We start from the raw sequence: 27073 nt of genomic DNA, 5'->3' as shown, positions 1-27073 counted from the left end.
CCTGGCCTGGAGTCCAGACAGACCTGGGCTTGCTTTCTACTGCTGATCTGGGCCGAGCCCCCAACTTCCCTGAGCCCCAGAGACCTAGCTGGCCACAGTCCCAGGACCACAGCCCCAGTGTCCCCCTGGCGCACAGGAGGGGGTGGGGAGAGCCCATCTGTCCCCGGTCAGCTGCAGTCATTGCCTCCCTCGCTCTCTCCGGCAGAGGCTGGACCTGGGCAGAAGTGACAGGAGCCGTGGGACACCAGGGGCCTTGAAGCTCGCCCACCCGCACAGCAGGCTCTGGAGCCTAGGCCAGGATGACATGGCCATCCCCAGCAAGCCGCCCGCCGCCTGCCCCGAGAAGCCCTCAGCCCTGCTCGGGAACTCCCTGGCCTCACCCTGCAGGCCCCAGAACCAGAATGGCCTCCTGAACCCCAGCGACAAGGAGGAGGTGCCCACACCCACCCTGGGCAGCATCACTATCCCCCGGCCCCAGGGCAGGAAGACCCCAGAGCTGGGCATCGTGCCCCCGCCTCCTACTGCCCGCCCAGCCAAGCTCCAGGCCCCCGGCATCGCCCTTGGCGACTTCTTGGAACAACTGCCGGCTGAGCGGGAAAGGCGGGCTGCCCTCAGCTCAACCCCATTCCCTGGGCTCCTCTCCAGTGCTGCACCCCAAGACCCCACTGAACTGCTCCAGCCACTCAGCCTGGCCCCAGGGGCTGCCGGCAGCAGCAGTGATGCCCTGCTGGCCCTGCTGGATCCACTTAACACAACCTGGTCGGGCAGCTCCCTTCCACCAGGCCCTACAGCCCCAAATGTAGCCACCCCATTTACTCCCCAATTTAGTTTTCCCCCCATGGGGACCCCCACCCCATTTCCACAGCCATCACTCAACCCCTTTGTCCCACCTCTGCCAGCGACACTGCCCACCATGCCCCTGGTCTCTGCACCAGCTGGGCCTTTTGGGGCCCCTCCTGCTTCCCTGGGGCCAGCCTTTGCCCCCAGCCTCCTGCTGTCCAATTCTGGCTTCTGTGCCCCACATCGATCTCAGCCCAACCTGTCTGCCCTCTCCATGCCCAACCTCTTTGGCCAAGTGCCCATGGGTACCCACTCCCTGCAGCCTCTGGGTCCCCCAGCAGTCGCCCCCTCAAGGATCCGAACATTGCCCCTGGCCCGCTCAAGTGCCAGGGCCGCCGAGGCCAAGCAAGGGCTGGCCCTGAGGCCTGGAGAACCCCCACTCCTCCCAGCCAGGCCCCCCCAGGGCCTGGAGCCAGCACTGCAGCCCTCTGCTCCACGAGAGGCCAGAGACCCCTTTGAGGATTTGTTACGGAAAACCAAGCAAGATGTGAGCTCGGCCCCAGCCCCCGGCTCCGTGGAGCAGCTCAGGAAGCAATGGGAGACCTTCGAGTGAGCAGCGCTGAGGGTGGGGCGAGCCAAGGCCGGCCGGCCCTGCTTCCCCTGCTGCTGTTTCTACCCAGGTTCTACTGGTGGGAAGGGATGGGAACCCTCTCTGCCGCCCCTCCTCCTTTCCACACTGCCCATCTCTGGAGAATGGCGCCAGTTCCAGCCTGGGAATCGACCCAGCTCCTGGGTGCCTGTCCTGTCCCGACCCTTCCCCTGCCCCCCTAGTTGGGTTTTGCACTAAAGAGGTCAGCTGGGCCAGCGATTGCCCCAGGCCACATCTTACCCACCTTCCCTCTGGAAACTGCCCACCAGGAGCCCCGCGCGTCCTCAGGATGTCTCCTCCTGAGCCCCGTTCTCTTGCCCCAGCTGCAGCCCAGCCCGCACACCCCACCTTGATGGGCACGAGTGTTGGCGGTACACCAGCTCGTCTGCACGAGAGGCACGTGGTTTGGAGTTTGAAGTAAGGAACCCCCCTCCCCCACCCCTCCCCAGCTGGAGGATCTACCTGGCGAGGCATTTCCAAACCCTGTCTAGCAATATGCACACTCTTTCTTTACTGAGTCTTCACCCCAACCCCTCCACCTCCGTTTTTCTGACTTGGTTGGGATCTGGGGGCTGAGGGATCCACGGGATCCCTTGTGGTAACCAAACCAAGCCCCAGCCAGCCCTGCATGAGGGCCGGGAGCACCAGCAACTTTGATTATAGAAGACAAGACGGCAACAGGCAAACCCAAGAGCATTGGGACGGGTCCGGCCGCTGTCCACACTCTCCCTTGGGTCCCTAGAGGTTCTCCTGGTCTCCAGTTATGATCACATGAGGCTCAGACTCTTGTCGAGTGGGTCTCAGGGGGCAGAGCTGAGAAGCAGACACCCAGACCCCCACTGGAAGGCCAAGCTTACCACCACAGAGATGCAAGGGTCCCAGTGCCTGGCTCCTTGGGGCAGGAGGGGGCAGGGCACTAAGCCCCTCTCCAGGCCCCTGGTGAGTGAGCAGGCTTGGCTTCTGGCAGCCTGGAGGCAGGAGGGCTTGGAGTCACCCCCTCCCTGCCCACCTTGTGATTCCTGCCAGCATAGAAGTTCCTGAGGCCAACATCACCAAAGCTGAATTGAAATGTTTTGTTATTATTTCTTTTATCTTTCTTTTCCTTTTTACTTTTATTGATTTGATGGAATCTTGAAATTGACTAGTTTCAATAAACCAAGTTAAAATATGGCCCAACCATTTAAGAAAACAACCATCTGAGACATGCAGGAAATTGTGAACATTTTGACCTGATTTCTCATTTCCTATTTGTGAATGGTCAGACACACAGTCTCAGGGGTGTCTGAGGGGGCAAGGGGGTTTCTAGAGGCCCCTATAACCCCAGGGAGCCTTGTCATCATCTGAGGGACTGGGAGATCACCCCCACCCGTGAGTGAGCGAGGCCCGACCCTGAGGTTTGCTCCAACAGCATGGGGTGTGAAGGGCTGCTGGCCCCACACGAGCACCTTCGTCAGTCCCGGCCCCTGGGGCAAGTCCTCTCTTTCAGTCTCGCAATGTCCTCTGGCCACCGGAAGCAGGGCGCTGTGTCACGCCTGGGCCACACGGGTGCCTCTAGGACACTCAGGTGTTTCAGCAGAGATTGCAGATCCATCCTGGGCAGACCCCCGAGCCCTGTCCTGACGGGGGGCAGAGTCTTAAGGCAAGAGGTGCTCGGTGGCCTCAGGGAAGCCGAGCCCACCCCATGGTCTCCCTGGCTGGGGCCAGTGGCAAGAGCACCATGTTCACAAGAGCACTGCTGTCTCTTCCCTTGCTGGACTGAGTCTGCAAATCCAAGGATGAATTTTGTGTGTGCGTTCAATAAAATCTTCTTGGAGAGAAACTGGTATCCCTGTGTCCTGAGGAAGCTCTGCAGGGAGGGGACTCCACCTCGGGGAACCTTCAGCATCTGCGTTTGTAGAGGTAGAGGCAGGACCCATGTAGTCGTCAGGAAGGCTTTGACCCTGGCCCGCCCCCAAGCCTGTTCCCATTCAGGCCTCTGAGGGATAGGCTGGTCACAGTTGGGCACAGGGCTGCCGGGCCCCACACAGCAGGGCTCCAGGTCACCAATGACGTCAAAGGCACCTTGGCTCCAGGAAAAGTAAAGCTCAAGGGGATACCTGGAACCACCTCTTATTAGCAAGGGCAGAGCCTGGGAAACTGCACCTCTTGGCTGGGTTGGAGAGGATACCTGAACCAAGCACCCAAAGTGGATGTTAAGGGTGTCCCCACCCTTAACTGTCCCCACCCCTCACCCCCACCTGCCCATCATTCTGTCTGTGTCTCCCTCCCTGGTCTGTGCTTGAAAATTACAAGTTCTCAGAACTCTCAAGAACAAGAGCAGGACAAAAAAGAACCACCCAGCTTTTATACACTGGGGTTCCACCCAGAATGTCTTGTCTTAGGAATCTGCAAAAACACAGGTTTGCCAAATCTCTGACTTGATGAACTAATCAAGGCAGCAGCTTGGCTAAGCTCATGGTACCAGATGTTTTCTCCCTGCCTTTCCCAGGAGCCCCAGGGAAAGTTGGTCCCACCTCCTACAGGCTAAGGACCAAGCAAGCCCCTGGAGCCTAGCGTCCAGCCTCAGCCCTCCCACCCCATCCCGTGGCCCCATCACCACATGGCTCCACCTCCCACTGATTCCTGTGCCTCTGGAAGTTGGATGAGACCCCTGCGGGGGCTGGGTAAGGTCACCTACAATCGAGAAGTGGAAAGGGGTCTCCTGGTCTTGGCACAGGGGGCGCTGGCCTGGGAAACAGGAAGGACCAAAGGGCACATCTCCAGGTCAGGGACAAAGGGACTCTGAAGCTCAGAGGCCAGGCCCTCAGACAGATGCCTGTCAGAGATCCTAGTGTGGCGGCATCACCAGGGAAGGGGCCGGAAGCAAAGCGGCCAGCTCTTCCCCTCATCTGTGTCTGTCCACAGGACCAGCCCGGACACAGAGGTGGTGCCAGTGTTTGCTGAGCACCTGCCTCAGGGAACAACCCTGAGGGCTTCCTACGCATCCTCTCCTCAAATCCTCCCAGCGACCGTTAGGGAGGCGACTGGTCTGCAGGTGAAGGAGCAGCCTCGCTGGTGCGGGAGGAACTGGAGAAGCACAAGGTGGGCAGGGAGGGTGGCTCCTCCATCCTCATCGCCCCCTCGGGGAGGCCCCTTCCCCGTGCTCTCCCTCTCCCTTCCAAACACCTAACAGGACGACCCAGGTAGCCCCACAGCAGGCTGGACTGTAACGAATCCCAGAGCCCCATCCTTCCCATAGTCACCCACCATCTTCACAACAGCCCTGTGAGGTAGGCCAGGGCTGCTTTCCGCGTTCTCCGAGCAACAGGCCCGCAGGAGGCAGACTGTGCGGGCCCAGACACTACCCCCCCAACTCCACCCCCGGCTCCTGCCGGTCGGCCCTGCAGTCCACATCCCAGACAGCGCCTGGCTCCAGCGCAGGGGAGTCAAATCTCCCTCCAGGAGCATCTGTTTGGAGAACCGGGAGCTCATACATTAACCTCTGGCTCCTGCCCCCCATCCCGCTGATTTCCAGCTGCCTCCAGGCCTCCGGAGACGGGAGGTGGGAGAAGCTGCCAGAGCTGGGGCTCTGGTCCTTGGGCCAGCCCTGGCCTGGCCTCCAGGAGCACTCGTGGCCCCGGGCTGCCCCTGTCCCAGGACAGAGAAGGTGGTCTCCTCCGCCCAGCTGCTCCTCCGTGGGGCCAGCTGCACCCACTACACGATCACACGCACAAACAAGGACAACATGCCCACGACCCCATCCCTAACACTCACACGGGTATCTGCAGATCAACAGTCCCGGGTACACACACACTTACACACATGTACGTATACACACACACCCCAAAACACATCGTGTGCACCCACAGGTGCTTCTCCCAGCACAGCCGTGCATCTGCCAAGGCGAGACCTGGCGGCTGGACAGTGAATGTCCACAACGTTACAGGCGCCTCTGTTTCCCTGAGCGTGCCCCTTCCCCTCAGCCCAGCACGGGGCAGGGGCAGGGGCTCCTGGCAAAGGGGACACTTGCCCAGCAGGTATCCTGAGCCCCGCAGCAGCTCTCCAAGGCTAAGAAGTGGCCAGCCATTTCCCTGCAGGCTCCCAGAAGTGGCCTCCTTGGGTCTCCAGGTAGAAATCGAGGCCCTCACAGGGGCTGGAGCTGCAGCCAGGTGGGCCTAGATGAGTCTCTCCTCGGGCGGCACCTTGAGGACGCTGTCCATCTCCAGCCGGGCTCCGGCCACCTCCTGCTGGCTCGGACTGTAGGTGCCCTCTGACTGGCGGCGCTTTCTGGCCGCCAGGATCCCTGAGAGGAGGCCCAAGAGGAGGAGGAGGAGGCAGGCGCAGGCCGCGGGCACTGCTACCTCCAGCAGCGGGAACGGCAGCGGCAGTGGTAGGCCTTTCTGCAAGAGACGCAGTAAGAGGCCTGAGACAGTGGAGCTGGGGAGACCCCACCCCAACCCCAGGCCCTGCAGAGGAGAGGAAAAAAGCATCATGGGGCGGAAGCTTCCCTGAGAGCGAGTGAGAGACCTGGCCCCAGGGGTATGCGAGCAAAGGAGCCACCTATCATAGCCACTGCAAGGGGATTCCTGTACAACCAAGGACTTCCAGTAGAAGAGAAACACATTTACTGAATGCCTAGTAGGAGCTCAACCCCAAGCGTGGGGTTTCACGTAAACCTCACAGTGATCTGATGAAGTGAGAGCGAGGCCGCCCCTGAGGACAGGAATCTTTGGTTTATTTTGTCCACCCATGTATCCCCAAAACACTGAGAGGACAGCCTGCTCAGTAGACACTCGGTAAGTATGAGAGGAGAACATGGAGGCTCTGCCCAGATTCCCCCAGACACACGACTAGGGGCTGATGAACCAGGACTGGCACTGCCCTCTGTCCACCCCCAACACCATGCCATGCCATGCCCAGCTCACACTACCATCCTGCAGTCTCGAATTCCAGCCAAAGGTCCTTCCTTCAGCTGGCCAAGGTGGGCCTCAGCGCCCAGCCCTGCCACCCCACCTCTCTCAAGAGACACCCAAACAAGTGATGGGACTTGATCCTTCCCAACCCCAAAGGGCGCTCTGGTTTTTTGAAGGTCTGCAGAGACCATGCCTAAGCCCCAAGTGGGAGGCATCTCAGGGCCAGGGGGCCCATGCAGGGCATGAGGTGGAGCAGGCTGACCTGGTTGATGGTGAGCTCAGAGTCCCCCAGCCGGCCCCCACCCCCAGGAGATACACAGACCAGGCTGTGGGGGGCCCAGACAGACACCTGGATGCCCCATCAAAAGATTCTACAGACCTGGAGCTCTAGAGCCCCAGAATCACAGATTTCTGGGGAGGGGGCAGAGGCCCAGGGTCTCAAGATTCATCGGCCCTCCCTCCATCCCATGAGACCTCTCAGCCCATTGCAGCCTGGGTCCCAGTCTCAGCCCCCAGCTCTGAAGAAGGTGCCCAAGGCTGTAGAGAAAAATTCACCCCAGCCCCGAAGCAACCAGGGCAGGCCATCCTCCAGCCTAGGGGAGCTGTAAAGCCATTTCCTCCCTAGGAGGAGGGCGGGAGGGGGAGCCAGAGGCTGTAAAGTTCAACTTGAAAGGAAGCATTTCCCCAGAAGCAGAGGGGATTGGGGTTTATGACCCGGCCCGCCAGAAGCCTGTGGAGATCAAGGCGCCTCCCCAGGCTTCGTGCCCACCCCCCTTGCCAGGCCCACTCTGGCTCACTTCTGCCTGGGCCTGCAGAGTCCGCTCTGCCTCTTGGAGGGGAGGGGGCCAGAGGGAGGTCCATGCTCAGGCTGCCTGCTGGCCCCCATCTATTCCCCCCCTTCCACCGCCCCCTTCAGCTGAGCCTGGCTTCACGGCAGCCAAGCCTTCTCTGGCTTAGAGTCCTGGGCTCCCCAAATCTTCCTACTTTCCAAACCTGGCTCAGAAACCACCAGAGATTACAGGCTCCTATAGCCACCAATGTAAATCCCAGAATTCACTGCGGTCCCCAGAGGAATGGTCGGTGGGGGAGGAGGGGGCGGTCCCCAGGCTCCCCCAGAATGAACAGACCTCCTGTGCAGGGGTGTGGAAGGGCCCTGTCTCCTTGGCCTGCTACTCCCCACCCTGTGACAGGCCCAGGAATAGCTCCACAGGCCCTGTACACACGCCCCCCGCCCCCCACAACATCATCTCACAAAGTCCAAAACAGGCCACCCTCCCCGTCGGCCATCACTCACCACCACTTCGCAGAACTGGCCTGAGAACCTGGCATTGCAGACACATTCGTACACCCCATCAGCTGCCCGGCAGGTGCCCCCATTCAAGCAGGGGTTGGCTTCACAGGGGATCTGACATCTGGGAGGCAGGGAAGAGGGCGGGGCTGAGGAAGCTGCTCCCTCCCAGGCTGCCTCTAGCTCCCCCAGCTCCTTTACCTCCTCAAACCCGCCCCACACCCTCCACGCCGCTCACCCGCTGCCCGCAGCACGGTCCCAACCCGGTTGGGCCCTGCCAGGGGGACCTAAGTTGAATACGACCCTCATTATGCAGCAGACCCCTTCACCCCAACACTCGTGACCAAGAACGACCCTCTCACTCCATTGAAAGCACAGGGGAGCCTGTGTAAAGGCGCCTGCCCAGGGATGCTGACTCCGATAGGAGGACCCAGAGCCTCTATTTGCATAGTATCCCCACGTGGTCCTGATGCTGAATGTGGTGCTCTAAGAAACACCGCTAGGCAACTACTCTCCAGCAGGTGTCTGGTAACAGAGGATGATGGTCTTGGAAGCCCCAGAAGGAAAGATCTCAGGTGACAGAGGTGGAGTGTCTAGCGCAGTGATGACAGTAAGGGCTGAGTAGGTGAGCAAGATTCCATACCCCACTTCACCCACCCTGGTTGGAGGGGATCCGGACGTCCACTCCCTGCCTTTGGATCTGTACTCTCCACACTCCCCAGCGCACCTCCCAGGCTTACGGAGCCCAGACCCACCTCTGCCCAGCAAAGCTCTCCTGGCAGCTGCAGTTGGCCCCCTGGGGCCCCTCCTCACACTGGCCACCGTTGAGACAGGTGATGTTCAGGCTGCACCCCTCTGGTGGGACAGGCAACCTGAGAGAAAGCAGGGACAGGACAGGACTTGGGACAGGACACAGGGGACCTGGCCCACCCCCACGCCCTGTGGGTCACTCAGGCAACCTGAGCCTTCTGCATCATCATCCAAGGAATTCAGGGCCACCTCCGACAGACCCTGCTGGAAGTCATGGAAGTAGTGTCTGGGGTGGGAGGGGTGGGACACCGGGCTGCCACTCTACTGCTCCAGCCCCACCCCCAACAAGGTGTACCATAGCTAGACCCTGGCAGAACCCTTGGCGGCTCAGAGACCTTGGAGGAGCTGATGAAAGGTAAGGACCCTCCCGGGGTAAGAGCAGGCTCCTGGACATAAAGCCTGACCTTCTTTGCAGGGAGAAGGGGAGTCAGACCTCTGCCAGACACCCTTCCATAAGCTTGGCTCCGAAAGAGCTAGAAGTCATAGCCAAACTGAATATGGGAAGCGGCCAAGACTCCGAGCATCTTTCTCTGCCCCTGTCCCACGGGACTCAGGGAGGGGGGAGATGTCCGTGATGGGCAGCTCTGCAGGAGAGCCTCTTAAGTTTTCTTCCAACACTAGCTCTGGTTCCCCCACCCCCACTCCCAGAGGACAGCTTTGTTTATCTCAACTTTAAATTCACCCGGGTGTCCTGTATTTTATCTGGCAACGCTAGGGGGCTGTTGTTCCCAAGTTACAGATCACAGCGAAGTGGCTCAGAGAAGGGACGGGGCTGGCCGATGGAACCAGCGCTTCCCCAGTCGGGCTTCCAGTGTAGTCTGTCCCATCCACCGCCCCCGGGGGCCTACCCTCAACTCCTCACCCCTCGGACCCAGGCCACCCCGGCCGGCCGAGCGCACCTGCAGCGCGGGCCTGCGAAGCCAGGCGGGCAGCGGCACTCGAAGTGACCGTCTGGGTGTGCGTGGCAGCGGCCGCGGGCGCAGGGCGCCGAGCGACACGGGTCGGCGCGGTCCTCGCAGCGCGGGCCCTCCCAGCCCGGGCCGCAGGCGCAGGCGAAGGCGTCGAAGAGGTCGCGGCAGGCGCCGCCGTGCAGGCAGGGCGAGGGGACACACACGGGAGCGCCGCTGCAGCCGAGGTGCGGGGCGGGCGCTCCGGGCCGGGCCGAGAAGGGCTCGCGGGAGCCGGGGGCCGCGCCGGGCCGCGGGCGCGCCAGGGGTAGCGGGTGGCCGCCGAGCGCCACGCGGCCCAGGCAGCCCGTGAAGTTCTCGGCCAGCAGGACTCGCGCGGCGCCCGGGCCGCGCAGGAAGTCCAGGTCGCCGGCCAGGCCACGCAGCGACACCGGCGTCGCCGCGCCGTCCAGCCAGAGCAGCCAGCGCGAAGCGACGGCCGCGGGCTGCTCCATGGCCAGGCGCACGCGGTGCCAGGCGCCGTCGGCCACACGCGGCCCGGGCGCTGGCAGCACCGCGCGGGGCAAACCGGCGCCGCTGCGCACGCCGGCCGCCAGCGAGCCGTTGCGCACCGCCAGCCACACGGCGGCCGGGCCGTCCTCAGCGCGCAACAGCCCTGCCTCGGGGTCGCGAGTGCGGAAGACCAGCGAGAGGCCGCTGAGAGCGCTGCCCGATGACGCGTTGTGCCCGCTGAATTCCGCCGGGGGTCCCTCGCGGAACGTGGCCTCCGCCACACCTGCGAGGGGAGAGAGCGTCGGAGGACGGCCTCTCGGCCCCCACCCCAACCCAAGCACACCTGGGTGATGTGGGGACCATTCGCCGCCTCCACTCCCCCAACCCCCGCCGTTTGGGCCTGGGGGCACACACACCCACCTAGGATCTAATCCCAGGAAGTGTTCCCCGTACCTCATAGAACTCTCTTACCTCCAGAGAACCAACTCTGGGCAGCCACGCTGCCCCCCAGGTCACAAACCAGGCAGTAACACCCCTTCAGAAAATCCACCCACTCGCTCTTCACTGCAATCCTTTGAACTGTCTTCTTTTTAAAATGCTGAGCATGGGCTTCTCCTGCTGGCTCCCCCATGGCTCCCCCAGAAAGTCCCAAGTTCTTATAAACCTCACAGGCCTTTGCACGTGCTTTGCCCCTTTGCTGATATGTCTCTCCCTCTGCCCAAGGTCTTATTCGCCCTTGAAAACCTAGCAAGTGCTCTCCTCCTCCAGGCTGCAACCATCCTGTCTACTGTCCCTGAGCCCTGAGGCAGGTGACGGATCTAAGCCAGCTTGGGTGTCCAGCATGTGGGCTGCCCAGGGCAGGCACTCACAGACAAAGCCATCAGGGACCTCCTCACAGGTGGCAGGCGGGAGACAGGGCTGGCCAGGACACCACAGCTGCTGGGCACACGTGGGCCCAGTGAAGTTGGCAGGGCAGGTGCAGTGGAAGTCATTCCAGGTGACGAGGCAAGTCCCACCATTGAGACAGGGCTCAGGCTGCAGGAGAATCGGGACAGGGACTGGCTCAGGCCTGGGGCTGGCATCTCCCCACCGTAAACATCCCTACAGTGGCTCTTCACTGGGCACCTACTGCAGATACATCACCTCCTCACAAACAGATAGGAAAGTACCTAGCATTCCCATTTTTCAGATGAGGAAACTGAGGCTCAGGAGAACCCAACTGCCTGAGTCACCAAGGCAGTAAACAGAGCAGCCCAAGCTCACACCCAGGCTATTCCAATTCTAGGGCTGGTGCTTTGTTCATGACCCTGGGTGTCTCTGTCCACCAAACAACTCCTGCAGAAAGTCTTGGGCAGCCCTCTGCCCAGGCCAGGGTGTCTGTCTCAGACCACAACTGAGAGGGGAGGTATGGGGACTACCAGAGGGCAAGATCAGCTTGCCAGAAAAGAAATGGAAGCGAACCCTGCTCTGTCTTCAGCCTTGGAACCATGGGCAGACGCCCCACCTCCTGGTGCTACCCTGACCAGTAGAAGGGCATGCTGACTCCCAGAGATGCAGGGAAGATCCTGGAAAAAGGACCCACCCCTTCCTCTTGGCACTCACATTGCATGTGTCCTCAGAGATGCAGCCCATGGTGAGGTTCCAGGACTGCCCGCGGCCGGGCACGCTGGGCAGGCTGGAGTTCCCCAGCAGTGGTGGAAAGAAGGGGAGGTGGAGGTCATTGAGTCGCACGTCCTGCATGCAGCCTCGGAAGGGCCCACCCCAGGGCTCGGCGTCACCGGGGAGGAGCCTGCCGCCCACGTGCACCTGCTGCCCCACACCCCACAGCTGATCAGGCCCGAAGCTGAGTGTCACCAGGTGGCGGAGCCCGTCATCCCAGCGCCCCGGGAGCACCAGAGCAGGACTGCCCAGTGCCTCGGCCCAGATCTGGCCCTCGCTCAGGAACACTGTCAGGCCAGCGGCCGAACCGTTGGTGAGCTGGAGCAGAAGGCCAGCAGGTTCCCGGGTGCGGAGGAGGAAGGACACGGTGAGGTTGGGGCCTGGCGGCTGGTCGAGTAGGAAGGAGGCAGAGCTCAGGGTGCCCCCCAAGCCAAAGGTGGCAGCAGGAACCTCTGCAGGGAGAGAGGGTGCCAGGCGTGAGGCCTGCGGGCCACGGCAGGCACAGCCGCTGCCCTGGGGCCCACCTGGCCTGTGCCTCACCATCAGCACACGTGGGACCTCTGTAGGGCCGGGGGCAGTCACAATGGAAGTGAGTCCACAGGTCCACGCAGACCCCTCCGTGGGCACAAGGCGGAGGTTGGCAGTGCTCCTGGTGCCAGCAGCCCAGGAGGACATTCTCACCAAGGTCCTCGGGCAGCAGGAGATGCCCATCCACCTGCACATCCTGGAGGCAGCCCGCAAAGGCCACGCCGCCCAGCTGGGTGAAGCGGGACCCAGCAGGCGTGGGGGCCGGGGCAGCCGTGGCCATGGGACTGGAGGCCACACAGAGGTGGGCGGGACAGTCTTCATGCCAGAGCCGCAACTCCAGGACCCCCAGGCGGAGCGTCACCTCCACTCGGTGCCAGTGGCCATCATTGAGGGGTGGTTCCAGCAGCCTCAGGACGAGCACATTCTTGCCGTGGCTCCAGAGTGTGGCCTGAAGCCTGGCCTCCACCAGCGCCAGCTCCACGCTGCCTTGAGTGTCCGAGCACGTGGCCAAGGCACCCACACGTATCGTGGTACGAAACCTCAGGGCAAGACCTAGGGAGCTGCCAGCTGGCACCGAAGCCCGTAAGGGGTTCCCAGCCACCATGGAGAATGTAGTATTCTGGCCACAGAAAGGTCCATGGGTACCAGGTGGGCAGCGGCAGGTGTAACTGTGAACCCCTGACTCGAAGGTAGGGACGCAGGTGGCAGTCGGTGGGCAAGTGTGGCCCTGGCAGCCGGTGAGTGGCACAGAACAATCCAATCCACCCCAGGCCTCGGGGCACCCACAGATGTAGCCTGCCACGGTGTCTTCACAGGTCCCACCATGGAGGCAAGGCTCCGACAGGCATTCGTCCATGTCTTCCTGACACGTTGGGCCTTCGGGAGAGACCAGGCCAAGGCTCAGCACCAAGGCCAGAACCACAGTCTTGACCCAGAGCCTACCTGCCTCTTGGGACAAGGAGCTCAGTATCCATCAACTGAACCCATTCCCAGTTCTCAAAGGACTTCTTGAGGTCCTCAGAAGTCCCCAGAGGCTGGAATCCAGGATGCTCCCTTTGTTCCCACGTCTGGTGAGTCTTCGGGCCCTGTGAGGTCCATCCCCTACACGCTCGCCAGTGCCTGCTTTCCTCCCACCTTGCCTTCCCGGACTCACGAACTCTCTGGGCCACAGTCTAGCGTCCTCTAGTTCACCAGTCTTCAGAACCCCCTCCATCATCCGCCTCTACGAGCAGCCAGAGATCTAACGCATGACCTGGCCCAGCTCCTCTGCTGCGTAATGTCCCATCACTCCCCCCGGCACTCCTGATCCCTCATGGCCTGGGCACTATCAAGCATTCAGATGTCAACCCGCCTTCCTACAGACCTCGAGCTGCCTGTTCCTCCAAGCATTTCCTGGAAGTCCTGCCTCTGGGCTTTCGCTCATACTGCTCCCTCTGCTCGGCATGCCTCATTTTCCTAACCCTGCCTTTCAAACTCCTACTCATCCAGCAAAGCCCAAATTCAAATGGCCAGTCCTCTAGGAGGCCTTCCCTGGCCCTCAACCGCAAGCTACTGTGTCCCTCCCAATTCCTTGCCTACTCCCAGGCACAGTTCCCCAGAACCCTGGATTGAAAATATCTGTTTACACAGTTGAGATCTTCTCCAGGGGCCTGGGTACGTCCTTGGTGCCCAGCAAAGGACATGACATGGCCCTTGTGAACAGAGCAATGAAATGGAATAGGGAGCGGAGGTGGGTGTATGCATCTGTGGCACTGGAGCAGGCCCTGGCTCTAATGCCACCCCCATCCCTCTGCCCTAGGACCCTCGCTCTGGCAGTGGGGTCACCCTCCCTTCCAGGAGCCCCCAGGTCAGGTACTCTGGCCCCAGAATGGATCTAGAAGCCACAGCCCCACCCCTGCTCAGTCACAACCTCCACACAACCACTGAGGCCAGACCTGCCTGCGTAACCCAGCCAGGGGGGACCCAAACTTGGAGAAGCCAGCAGGATTTGAGTCCTGGCCCCAGTCAGCCCACAAACCACCGCCACCTTCCGGGGACGGCCAGCCCCAGCACTCCACCTCCGCCTGCCTGAGGGCCCCACCCTGCCTACCTGCCAGGAGCCACAACACCCGCAGGAAGGTCCCCAGAGCCCGCAGCCCCATTGCATGTCCCCACGGACGGGCTGAGAATGGCGAGCAGGCACCGAGGCTGGGGAGCCGTGCTCCCCGCCTGGCCGGCCGCCTCCTCCTTCAGCACGGACTCTGGAATGCCAGGCACTGGCCTCCCCCACGCCCAGCACAACCCAAAGGGAGGATGGCAAGGAGCCCAGCCCCACAGCCGGGGTTCCCTCTCCCGGGCCCTTACCTCAGAGGGCTGACCTCCCTGTCACCCGTCAGCTGAGCTCAGCGTGGGGAGGAGCTGGGCTTCCGCTGACCCTACTGAACCTGGGGGATGACACACCCACGAGAGAGCCCCTCCGGCTTCCTCTGTAAGGCCGGGGGGTCAGAGCCCGAGCTCAGGGGCCCTGCTGAGGAGAAGCACAGTGCAGAGAGTGCTCTGCAGAGCAGGGCGTGCTGCCGTGGGCCCACTGTGTGCCAGGCACCCACGAGGCCACTGCCTCTGGGGCAGGACTCAGGGAACCCCAGCTCTGGGGCGTGGCGGGGAGGAGATGGGCCTGCAGGGTGCCCAGGGGTGTTGGCCACCCGGGAGTGGGAGGCTGAACCCCAGCATCTGTGTGTGGGTGAGGGTGGAAGGGATGGCAGTTATCGCCCCCTCCTTCCCCTGGGCTGGGGAGCCAGTGCCCAGGAACCGTGCCAGGGAGAGGAGGCCCTGCATTCTGAGCAGGAATGCGGGCGGGCAGGGGGAGGTGCCACAGGCATTCCAGAAGAGCAGGGACGCTCCTCAGGCTCATCAGTGTCCGCAGGGAAGGATGTCTGTGTGTCTGTGTGTCCGCCGTACCCGAGGCAGGGAGAGGCCTCTGCAGACCCAGCTCCCGCCCACCCTTCTCCAGACACTGTCCCTCAGCTTTCCGTAACACGCCCCCCACCCTCCACCCACACACCACCCTGCCGCTTCCACCTCCTCTGTCCCCTTCCCCGCAGGCCCCAGCCTCTGCCCAGCCCTTCGATGTCAGGTGTCTAGAGTTCTCTCTGCCCATCATCCCACACTTCCTCCCGGACAACCTCGGCTGCCTCTGACCCCAACTGCCAGGATGACACTCCTGACCCCCAGTCTCAACCCCCCACCCAGACTCCTTCCCGTGGGTGCTCCACAAACAGACTCAGGGTGGATGACTGAACCCACCATCCTCTCTACCCAGTGCCACCCAGGGCAGAAACTCAGCCCTCATCTCTGACACATCCTCCTCATGCCTGGAATAACCCTCAGGACCTGGAGCATGCCCCTAGTAAGTATTTCTCAACCTCTACTCCAAAACATTTTCCCTCCACTCCCACCCCCTAAGCCCAGGTCACAGCTCAGCCCTCTCTCCTGTTGCCTGGGCCACTGCCCCTACCTCCTCCCTAATGTCCTTAACCCCATCAACCCAGCCTCCACACATCAGCCAGAAGGGCTCTTCTTGCCCCAGGCCCACCAACTCTGACCTGGCCCTGCCCCAGTGCCCACCCGACCCCGGGCACCTGTGTAGCCGTCTGGACAGTGGCAGTGGAAGCCATTGGGCAGGTCCTGGCAGAGGCCTCCACTGAGGCACGGCCGAGAGGCACACTCATCTACATCCTCGCCGCAGTCATCCCCTGCAAGAGGCCCAGTTGTGGTTCCCTCGGCCTCCTTAGAGCCCAGCTGGACTGGAAAGGGCCCATTTTTACGGCTAGGGAGACTGAGACCAGAGAGAAATGCTTGAACCCAACTCCAGCATCCCTCCCCTGCACTTGGACACTACAGACCTGCTTCCCTAGAAGGGGGGCAGGGGGCTCACCCTCAAAGCCCGGAGGGCAGCGGCACACGAAGCCAGCAGCCTGGCGAAAGCTGAAGTCATCTGGGAAAGTGGCCTGGATGCCCCCATAGAGGGTTGGATCCGAGCGCTGCAGGCACTGGCCCCCATGCTGGCAGGGGCCCACCGCACATTCGTCCTCATCCACCTCACACCGCTCGCCACTGTAGCCTAGGGACACACACATGGGCATCAGGTCACACGGGGCCACCAGGCAGCACTCCTCCACTGCTGCCCAGCCCACCAGGGCCAGGCTGGGACAGCAACTCAGAACACCAATCCAGATACTCTGAGGCAGGGGCACACGGGACAGGAGTGACCGGGACCGCCTTCACCAGCAACATGTGACTAATATCATTACTATTTCTAGTATCACTGAGCACTCTGCTCCTGCAGGGCCCTGTGCCAAGGCTTCGTGGGCTTTACGCATTTACTCTCCTCACAACGGGCTTCCCAGGTGGTTCAGTGGTAAAGAATCCACCTGCCAAGCCAGCCGGAGACCTGGGTTGGATCCGGAGAAAGTTTCCCTGGAGAAGGAAATGGCAACGGACGCCAGTATTCTGATAATCCCACGGACAGAGGAGCCTGGCAGGCTACAGTCTGTGGGATCGCAAAGAGTCTGACAGGACTGCGCGAGCAGGCAGCAGCAGCGGCTCCCAACAGCCCAGGGGTAAGTGCTATGATCAGCCCTGCTTCGCAGATCGGGGAAGCTGCAGAGAAGCTGCAGTCACGTGCGCGCACTCTGCACCAGCGCACACCCGCACTGGCATCCCAGGCCGGGCCGCCGCACCCTGTGCCCCCGCCCCCCTGGGAGCGCGCGCGCGCATGCCCACACACCTGGCCAGCAGAGGCAGCGGAAGCTCCCGAGGCCCTCGAGGCAGGACGCGTTGTTCGCGCAGGGCGCCGACGCGCACTCCAGAACCTCCAGCTCGCAGCGCTCGCCCTCGTAGCCCGTGTCCGCGCAGTCGCACCGGAACCTGAAGGGGGCGCGCGGCCCGAGCTGAGGACGTGCCCGAGCCCCCAGCCCCCTGCCTCCACCGTACCCTGCCTCGCGCCCCTCCCCGTACCCCCGCGCCGGCACACCGCGCAGCCTCCCCGCCCAGCCTCCCCGCCCGGGGGCACGGCCTCCCGCTCACCCGTTGACCAGGTCGCGGCACACGCCCCCGTGTGCGCACGGCTGGCTCTGGCACTCGTCCAGGTCCAGCTGGCAGCTGGCGCCCCCGTAGCCCGGCGCGCACACGCAGCGGTATGAGCCCACGCCGTCCAGGCACGAGCCCCCGTGCAGGCAGGGCGCCGAGGCGCACTCGTCCACCTCCGTCTCGCAGGTCACGCCTGGACAGGGCCCGAGACAGACGGACAGCTGCACGCCCAGAGGGAGAGCGGAAGAAGCCGAGCCAGGCTGACCCCAGACCCACTCCAGACAGTGTGACCAGCAGCGGAATGTCAGGATCCGGAGAGGATCCCTTGGTGCGTCTTTCCAGAGCAGGTGTTTCTTGAGCCAGCAATGGCAGTGAGAGGGAAACAACACAGACCTCCCTGCCCCCTAGAGCTCACCGCAGTCTAGCCCGGGACACGGGGGATTAGTCAATATTACGTAAATGAGGATTGATTTTTCTATTTTGATAAGCGCTACTGTGGGTACGTGCTAGATCCTGTGACGGCGAGAGTCAGGGTCTTAGCCTGGGGAATCGAGAAAGATGAGAAGGCACTGGCTAGACTAAGATAAGGGCTTGTGCGGGTAGTTGGATTCCAGGGAGACTGTTGGTGAAGACAAGGGGAGAGTGGAGAAGGTGGGGCAAGAAAGCGGGTGGTGACAGGCCTTGGGGCCAAGTAACACGATCCGACCTTATCCTAAAAGTTTTAGGCGGCTGACTTATACGGTCTTTTCTACATTTTAGAAGGCTCACTCTGTCGGCTTTTTGTGGAGGGTGTAAGGAGGGACCCCAGCAAGGAGAGGCACTCCCCAGTGAAAGATGCTGGATCAAGGTAACCAGCTCCTTCGGGTTTTCCCTTGTACCGTCTTGCTTTTTTTTTTTTTTTAATTGAAGGATAATTGCTTTACAGAAATGTGTTGGTTTCTGCCAAACTACCGTCTTGCTTTTAAAACTGAAAGTCCTGTGTCCTGGGAACCCTGTCAGTCCTGGACAAAATTAAATCAGTTGGGAGACTCTTGCGGGAGGGGCTGTGTCGATGAAGGGAGATAGAGGAGCTCAGAGGTTGGAAACGAGCTGCCAGAGTTCATCGTGGAGCCCACTTGCCTTCGAACACTCCAGTGGCCCTGCCTCTGCTCCCTCAGTGGGATTGGTCATGGGGGGCCAGGGACCCAGCTGGCTCCAGCTGGAACCTTCCCCCATTCCCGGCTCAGTGAGCACAAAACAGAGCCCCTCCTTCCTGTGACCCAGCCCCACTCCCACCCTCTGTGCCAGGGGGAGCCAGGCCCAGGCCGCCTGGAATCCCAACCTCCCCCGCCTGGCTCAGAGCGGAAGGAGGAGGAAATGAATCACAGCAGATGCTGCCCCCACTCACGTCCACAGCTCACCCAGAAAGCATTACCCAAGGCGTCAGCACCACACATCCGGGCACGCACACACCTGCTGGCGCCCCCCACCCAGACGGTTCCCACAAATGCATTCAGGGAGCCCAGACACCCGTGGATGCTGGCAGAGACAGAGGCCTTTTGCATGACCTCCTCACACGTCCACAACTAATCTGTCCAGACACCTGCACTCTCACGTGATGAGAAAGGTACACAGAACCCACTTCCGAAGTTTCGTTTTCATCTGTGTGCCGAGATGTCTCTCCATGATACAGCTCCTCTCCTGGAGCCAGCCCCCCAGTCTGTATGCCTAACTCTGAGTGACCTCAAACTGCCCTCTGCAGTCAGAGGGAGTCATCTGAATTCAGGAACCCAGAGTGTCCACAGTGCAGGCTCCCAGCTGCCCTAAACCCAGCCTCACCCCCAGACCTGTCCCAGCTGTGCCCTCCTTCCTGATGTGCATGCAGTTGCTCCAGGTTGCTCTCAACTTGGAGCCTGAATGGGACTGGGACGGGGACTTTGGAGGAAGGAACTGTCCCCCTCAAGACAGCAGAGATCCCTGGGGGTACATCTACATTACAGTTTGCGCAAGACCACCAGTGTCTCTGCAGGAGCTGTGGGGGGGCTGCCCACAGGGGTGGGGGTTCTGCATGACAACCTGAACCATACCAGGGGTGTTCATGCTCTCGAAGCATCAGATGAGCCACCAATGACAGGTCTGGAATGAATTGATACTGGAAATACTGTCTAGACGTGTCCTCATTAAAGCCAAAGCAGGCCTATCTGTACTCTAGTCCCAGAGATGCCCGAAGGGTGTCTCCACCCCCAGCATCACCTGAACCCCACAAGGGACTGAAATAACATTGTCCAGTGCCTGTTCTGTGCCAGGCACCGTGCTAGTTCTCACTCACCCACATTCTCATCCAGAGCTGCCAGCTGCCTGAGAAGCATCAGTTCCGCAGCATGACCAAGAGTGGGTACACCCCAGAACTGCCAGGGTGCCTAGAGCGGGTCTCTATGCTAAGGCCAAAGCCAAATTCACGATCTGACCTCTGAGTCGCTGACAGGACCGACATTACACGCCTCCGGGGCAGCTGGGCGTTACCTTCATAGCCGAGCGGGCAGTGGCACTCGTAACGATCCGCCAGGTTGCGGCAGGTGGCCCCATGGTGGCAGGGCCGGGACGCACACTCATCGATGTCCAGCTCACAGTGTGGACCCTGGAATCCCGGCACACAGTAGCAGCGGAAGTCATCGGGCCCTGGGCCCTGGGGCACACACAGAGCGCCGTGGTGGCATGGCTGACTGGCACAGCCCCGGGGCTCCAGGGGCACGCAGCTGTAGCCAGCGTTCTCTGTAGCCTGGCACTTGGTCCCTGGAGCGCATGGGTCTGAGGCGCAGGCACCCGGGGTCTCTGAAGGCACCGTCCCTGCAGAGAAAGGAGACTGGCTGGGCAGGGTGGACAGGGGCTGCTGGGATACCTCTCTCCCCACACTCAGGCCCATCCCCAGATCCCAGAGTTGGTGAGCAGTGGAGGTCGTCGGGACTCAGGAGAGAGGGCCAAGGGGTCTACAGACAAGGTCCCAACAGGCACCCAGATCTGGGAATGGTTTGGGGAGTGTCTCCTCTGTAAAGGAGGACCCAGGCTGCCTGACTCCCCAGGCAGGATTAGTGAGCAGACGCCCCCTGACCCTGTGAGCTCCGTGCTCCAGTGCCCGCACATCCCCACAGCACCCCTTGCAGGCAGGCGCTATTGGGCCCACTTTACAGGAGAGCGGGTCCAGGCTCAAGTGTGAAAGTGAGGTCTCTGGCCTGAGTCCTGGCTCAGCCTTCAACGTCCGTCCGAATGCTCCAGCCCCACCTAGGGAGGGGTCCCTGGCCTCCCACTGCCCACTCCGCCACTCCCACTGGGGGTCTGGTAATTCCATCCCTACGTGAAACTGGAGATGGAGGACTTCAAAGGCCCCTCTCCCCGCTCCACCCTGCTTCCCCTCCCTGAACTTCTCACCGGATCTGCCATCAGTAAATGTGAGCGACCGCACTGGCCGCGGTCACAGGGTAGAGGGCAGGTAGTGAGACATGCTGACCAAACTCCCAGCTCCAGCCACTGGACACGTCTCCACGAGGCAGAGCTCCCTCTGTTAGAGGGTCACCTCCTGATCTGCGGCCCGCCTCCCTCCCGCCCTCCTTTGCTAAGGGCCTGTCAGTGTCAAGCTGGTGTAAGACCGTCTGAGCCACCAGGGAAGCCCAAAGTGAAAGCGACCCCATGGACTGTGGCCTACCAGGCTCCTCCGTCCATGGGATTTTCCAGGCAAGAGTGCTGGAGTGGATTGCCATTTCCTTCTCCAGGGTTATCTTCCCAACCCAGGGATCGAACCGGGGTCTCCCACACTACAGACAGACGCTTTACTGTCTGAGCCACCAGGGAAGCCCCTGTAAGAACTTAGAAGCTGTGAAGGCAGAGAGTCCTGGGTTCAAACCCTAGTTCAAAACAAGCTGTGAGACCTCGGGCAAGTCGTTTCTCCTACTGAGGGATGATAACGTACATGCCTGATAGGATGAGGGCAGATTGCAAGCCTTGGGACGGCAGTCAAGTGCCCACACGTTCAAAGAACTCCGTATGTGATTGGGGAAGGGAGCGGCCCCCAAGAAGGAGGCACACCCCCACCCCCCTCCACCCCCCACCCCCGCACCTGGTGCTCCAAGGTGCCCCACCCCCACCCAGGTTGTCATCCAGACACTAACCAGGCCCCAGCACAGCTTCGAGCCCTGTGCCTCCCCTCCCCTCCCCAGCAAAGACCCCCAGATAAGGCTCGACAGCCTCTCAGGCGTCATCCACATTCCAGCAGGCAGGGCGGTCCACCGGCAGGGAGACAGAGGTACCAGCCAATGATCCAGGGAGAGACCTGCTGTCAGCCCCACCCCCGGCTCCCAAAGCACGTGGTACAACTCAGCCCGGGCTCACTCCCGGAGATTCTCACTAAGAGGGGGTTGGGGCAAGCACCCACCCAGGGCCGGGCCTGTGCCAAGGAGGACAGAGGGTCTGAAACACTGTCCAGCCAAGACGACCTGGAGCGCTGAGGTTCACAGACCCTCTCTGCCCACAGCCCCACTCCCCCAAGCCTGGTTGCATGGGTGAGGACAGGGGGCTTCTGGGCCTCTGGGAGGGGCTTATGGGCAGCTTGTTTTTTTCCCGCCCTGAACCATGATGGCTGGTCAGCCTTGTCCCCCAGGGCTAAACAGTCTGAAGGAGAGGGGAGGATGCTGTGATGGGCATCAGACCAGCTTGTGTGAACAGTGGGGTGTGAGCAGTGCCCACCTTGTGGGTGTTGTGAGGAGCCACTGAGGGGACGTGAGTGAAGCCCTGCTGGGCACCAGTGAGCCTTCAGTGAGAACTCTGGCCATTTTGACCTGGGTCCCTGGACCCAGCGCCCTCAGGAGGATCAGCACAGCACCCGCAGCTCCCACTGTGAGGAACCCTGTCTCCTGGGTCCTGTGCCAGCAGGCCCTTCATTTGATCCCGACAAGGTGTCACTCTTCGTGTGTGTGACCCAAGGGTTCTTGTTGGTGTTGTTGTTTAGTCACTCAGTCGTGCCCGACTCTCGCGACCCCATGGACTGTATCCTGCCAGGCTCCTCTCTCCATGGGATTTCCCAGGCAAGACTACTGGAGTGGGTAACCATTTCCTTCTCCAGGGGATCTTCCCGACCCAGGGATCGAATACCCTACATTGGCAGGAGGATTCTTTACCGCTGAGCCACTAGGAAAGCATGACCATCCTAAGGGATCCCACCCCAATCTGGAGCTTTGCCCCCCGATTCAGAACCCTCTATTTCAGAGCAGACTGGAGAGACAACGCCTGGGGGGACAGGGAAAGTGCTTTGTCCCCGAAGGAGCAGGTGGCCCCAGGAGACAGAGCCCGGCCCCACTGAGGAAGGAGTTTTCCTGCAGGCAGAGAGGGAGGGAGCCCTCTGTCCCAGGAGGCATGCAGTGGAGCGGCGGTCTGCACCAGAGGGACAGCCATCTCTCTTGTGTAATCTCTGTTTTCACATTTACCTTAGGGGGTAGACAGTGCTACCATTCCTTTTTCACAGTTGAGGAAAGTGACGCTCAGAGATAAGCGACTTCACAGTTTCCCAAGAGGGCCTGGAATCCAAACCCAGGTCTCACTGCTCCAGAGCCTCCACCCTGGGGGGTTCCAGCATCACCCCAGGGCCTGTATTAAGAATACAGATGCTAGGGCCCCACTCCAGACCCAGAGATGCAGAACTGTTGGGTTCCGGGGCCCAAGAATCTTCACTGCAGCATGCTCCCTGGGGAGTTCTTTGCACACTGAGGCTTGGGAACGAGCACTGACCTTAGGCTCTCTGCCTTCAGGGAGCCAGCCCAGGAGGCCAGGCTCGCCCAGGGCTGAGCGGAGGAGAGGTGAGGATGGCGGGTCAGAGGCGGGGCCTTCCTGGTCTGGCTGGAGGGGCGTGGCCTGTTGCCAGGGTGACGAGGGGCCTGTGCTTATCTTTACAAATCCTTCCTGACCTCTCAGGCTGCCTGGGACGACCTGGCCAGGGAGGGATTAACGGACACTCGCCCCTCCCCTCGGACCTGCTGCCCTGCCCTGGAAGGCCCAGAACCCACCTCCCGGAAAGGAATCTTCTTCGCGCAAAGGACAGGATTATAGTAACAGGAACCGTTCGTGAGTGCATGTGTAGCTCTGCTACGTGTCTTACATCTATTATCACATTATTGAGTTTGAGTTAAACTGGAAAGGATGGGGGCCATTAAGAAAACTTCTGTTTAACTTGCCCAGGATCACCCCTCGAAAAACTAAGCAGCAGATCATTTCCAGCCTTGTGAGAAGTCCACATCTCCCAGTGCTTCTGAAACTCCCATCCTGCAAACTCTAAATTGCCACCCACGTATTGTCACTTTAGAGCATTCTAGCCCGCCCTCCCCCAGGCACTGAAAGAGACTGGAGACTCAGAAGGTTTGCCTAAGAGTGCAGTTTCCAATATCAGCCTGGGCGGAGAGGGCAGTCTTCCCTGTCCACCCTGAACCCAGCTGCTAGCAATCCCAGGGTGTTCCAGGCCTTGCTGGTGCCTAGTAATGCCTACATTATGTGCACTTGTAACAGGCCTAGGAGAACTGCCAACTCATGAGAAGTGTTTGCTGAAGGTGGGTTTTGTGAAGCTTCTCATCTTGACAACGCAAAAAAGAGAATATATCTAAGAAGCCACCCAAGATCCCTTAAGACATGCTTCTAGGGAAAAAACTATCCATCTAGCAGCATGAGGCCCCAAGGGCAGGGCTGAAACAGTGCAGCGCAACTGAGACAGAGCATCCGGAAAGGGCTAAAGGACTCTAACAAGGGAGGAGAGTTCGGGACAGTCTTTTACAAGAATGTTTATCTCCTGAGGTTAAAAGGCAGCATTTTGATAATCCCAACAATAGCCGTCATGGATCCACTGCCTGTCCTTTGTCCTCATTGGCAAATCCCAGTGTTTCCAAACCACGATCTCAGAGGGCTGGGGCCATGGAGGCAGGCAGTTTCTGGAAGGAGGGTGAGGCGAAGCAGATGGGTTTCCAGACCTGCCACCCCAACAGGCCACTTTTAACTGTTAGTGGCCTCTGGCTTCTGTCTAAAATTTCCTTTGAAATGGGGTTTCACGCCAAACCTAAGTTACAGAACCACTGCATTTTCTTGCTGAATTCTTGTAGCAGCTCTCAGCATGAGCTGGTTTGCTGCCTTTAGACAGAAGCACAGAGAAGAGAGGTGACTGTCCATAGACTTGTCCCATAGGCGGCTGTGAAATCCTGGCCCTGCCACACATCAGGTGTGATTCTGGGCAAGTTACTGACCCTCTCAGGGTCTCGCTTTCCTCCTATGTAAACTGGGGGTATCAGAGTTGACCTCACAGAGCTGTTGTGAGAATTATATTCCATCATGCTAGTCCAGTAGCTTTCGACTGCAAGGAGATCAAACCAGTCCATCCTAAAGGAAATCAACTGAATATTCACTGGAAGGACTGATGCTAAAGCCAAAGTTCCAATACTTTGGCCACCTGACTCAAAGAGCTGACTCACTGGAAAAGACCCTGATACTGGGAAAGATTGATGGCAAGAAGAGAAGGGGGCAGCAGAGGATGAGATGGTTGGATGGCATCACTGACTCAATGGACATGAAAAATTGAGCAAATTCGGGGAGAAGGACAGAGGAGCCTGGCATGCTGCAGTCCAGGGGGCCACAGAGAGTTGGCCATGACTTAGCAACTGAACAACAAAAATCCAGCAGCACAGTGCCTGCCACATAAAGGCTGGTGTATTATTTATTCAGTATCTTTACATGGGGCAAGCAGTGACTATCCAACAAATCCTGACGTTGGGGTGCTAGCATGTGGCTCCTTCTCCCCGCCTCTGTCTTCCAGGTCCCCTCGCAGCTCGGGCTGGAGGAGGAGCTGGGTTTAAGGGCTGGACTCGCCACCCCTTTGTCAGCCGGGCTCCCCGGGTGAGCAGGCGGCAGGGAGGGAGGGATGTGAGAGCCCGACATGCCCCACTGTGCTCCAAGATGCTTGGTGCTCTCCTAGCAACCAGCCAGGCTTTTGTGGCCGAGCGGGCCCAGACGGAGGGGCCCCGCTCAGGGCCTGGTAGGGGTGGGCGGCAGAGCCAGAGGCCCAGGGCATCCAGAACCCCATCCCCTCTGGAATGGAAATTACTTTTCAAATGACGTCATCTCCTGCCCTTGCCCTCCTGGCAGTCAGACCCTGGGGTCCTGGTCTCCAGAAATATTCATGCCCGTAGCACCCCCACCCAGGCTTTCTGGGGATCCCCAGGGAGGGGGCTCCCTGTGCTGAAATCGAAGGGGGAAAGGCTGGCCCTGGGGATCCCAGCAGGGCTAGGTGGGGGTGAGTGTGTGGATCAGTGTCCGTGCCCTTCTGCAGCGCCCGTCTACTCAGTGTTCACTCTGCCACAAGGTTCACGGGAAGGCACACTAGCGAACGAATGCACACGCGTGTGTGTCACACACAGGTGGGTGTGTGTGCTCAAGTGCATGTGTGCTGGCTCTACATGTGCCTGTGGACACCTGTTCATGTGGTGGTGTGTGCCCTGGTGCACGCTACCTGACTGTGCTGCTGTGGGGGTGGGGGTGCATGTGCACACACACGTGTGGCTTATGTGTGCACATGTGTGTGCAGGTGCGTGTGTGCATGTGTGTGATCTATATGTGTGCACTGTCGGGTTGGGGACAGACACCAGATCCCCAGACCAGGGCTCCGTGCCCCTCGTGCAGAGAGCAGAGAGCAGGCCCCAGCTCCTTTTTGATTTGCCTCAGGGCCCAGCTTATAAGCCCCCATCCCTCCCTTCACCTCAGTTTCCTTGCTGCACACGGTGGGGGCTGGGGGGCCTCATCCTCCCCAAGGACCCGGCAGAGGGGAGCGGAGACAAAGGTTTTGTGAGCTGGGCCCTGTTAGAGGCTGAAGAAGGTCACAGGTAGGGGCCTCGGGGGGGACTCTGAGGAGGTGGGGGCTCCCCCAGTGGCTGGGCTGCAGAGGCCAGGCCACCCTCCTGCGCAAGGCTTCCCAGGCCTGGCCCCGTAGCTATAGTGACCAAGACAAAGCGTCCCCAGACCCCCCAGGAAGAATTCCAGCCCGCGCACACGTGAATCCACTTGGACAAAAGCAAAAACCTCTTGGTGAACAGTCTGGCTTCACAAAGCCCTTTCAGCTTGATCTGGAAATGCCAGGAGTGTGGGGGGCAACAGTACCCAGCCACCCCCCAGGGACCCCAGAGCATCCCCAGCCCTGTCCCTCACACACACACACACACACACACACACACATGAAAGCGAGGCAGGCAGAAACCCTGCGTCTCTTTCCCTCTTCTCCACCGCAATCCACTGAGCTGGGGTCTGCGGCCCCCACCCCACGTCCTTATGTCAAGAGCAGAGATGGTTCATCCCACTCGATAACTTATGCCCCACAACTCACACTGGGATATAGCCCATCACACCCACAGAGCCTCAGACACAACTGCTGGCTCGTGCAGGACAGCTGTCCCACCTCACAACTTAAATGCACCCACAACCCACCGTCCACAACCTGCACACAGCTCACATCAGACTCCCCAGACTCAGGCCTCACAGGCAGAACACCCCAGCCCAACACCCCCCACCCCCCGCCTTACAGGGTACAACAGCCCACCCGTTACCCAGACCACAGGGACCACAGCTGGCCCTTTTCTGGACCCCAGAAAGTCCCCCTGGACGGAATGAGCTCCAGCGCCCCACAGCAGCACACCCTGTGCACCCCACCGTCGGGCCTGGCGCCCACATGGACAGCCCCACAGCCTGGGCTGTCTGCTTTGTGGATAGACCTAGCCCCAGGCCCCCCAAGCCTGGGACCCCAACTCACCAGCCGGTAGAGCGAGGACTGGGGCCCTGTGCAGCAGCAGCAGCAGCAGCAGGAGATGGGCCGAGGGCCTGGGGTCCCGGGTCCCAGGCCAGGCCAGCGCCATGGCAGCACTCTGCTCCGCGGCTGTGGGAACAGGCGGCCAGGCTGGCTCCACACCCCCCTCTCCCTCCAACCAGCACTAATGCTGTGGACAGAGGCCCG

At 60.7% G+C, this 27073-nt stretch overlaps 2 protein-coding genes across 7 annotated transcripts in view; one reads left to right on the top strand and one right to left on the bottom strand.

The window, feature by feature from the left end:
- The window catches only part of DENND1A (DENN domain containing 1A), a 531039-nt gene extending 527791 nt beyond the window's left edge, over window positions 1-3248 (top strand). For 4 of the 6 annotated variants that reach the window (XM_059891201.1, XM_015473579.3, XM_015473580.3 and 1 more), the window contains one exon: window positions 206-3248. In XM_059891201.1, coding sequence (XP_059747184.1) covers window positions 206-1393 — 1188 coding nt within the window. In that variant the 3' untranslated portion in view covers window positions 1394-3248. The remainder of the gene's footprint in view (window positions 1-205) is intronic. The other 2 variants (NM_001193014.1, XM_024998568.2) reach the window with 2 other exon arrangements.
- On the bottom strand, window positions 2489-27073 carry CRB2 (crumbs cell polarity complex component 2). The gene is made up of 13 exons (XM_003586670.6): window positions 26873-27073; window positions 19576-19899; window positions 17071-17266; window positions 16772-16911; window positions 15920-16105; window positions 15624-15737; window positions 12019-12882; window positions 11422-11930; window positions 10689-10854; window positions 9319-10102; window positions 8365-8481; window positions 7616-7733; window positions 2489-5808 (listed from the first exon to the last, which is right to left on the bottom strand). The coding sequence occupies exons 1-13, from the start codon at window positions 26973-26975 to the stop codon at window positions 5584-5586; spliced, it is 3846 nt and encodes a 1281-aa protein (XP_003586718.1). The 5' UTR covers window positions 26976-27073; the 3' UTR covers window positions 2489-5583.

The sequence above is a fragment of the Bos taurus genome, chromosome 11 (genome assembly GCF_002263795.3).
Source record: "Bos taurus isolate L1 Dominette 01449 registration number 42190680 breed Hereford chromosome 11, ARS-UCD2.0, whole genome shotgun sequence".
Lineage (NCBI taxonomy): Eukaryota > Metazoa > Chordata > Mammalia > Artiodactyla > Bovidae > Bos > Bos taurus.
Note: the sequence above shows the minus strand (reverse complement) of the source record. Positions and strands in the feature narration are given on the sequence as shown.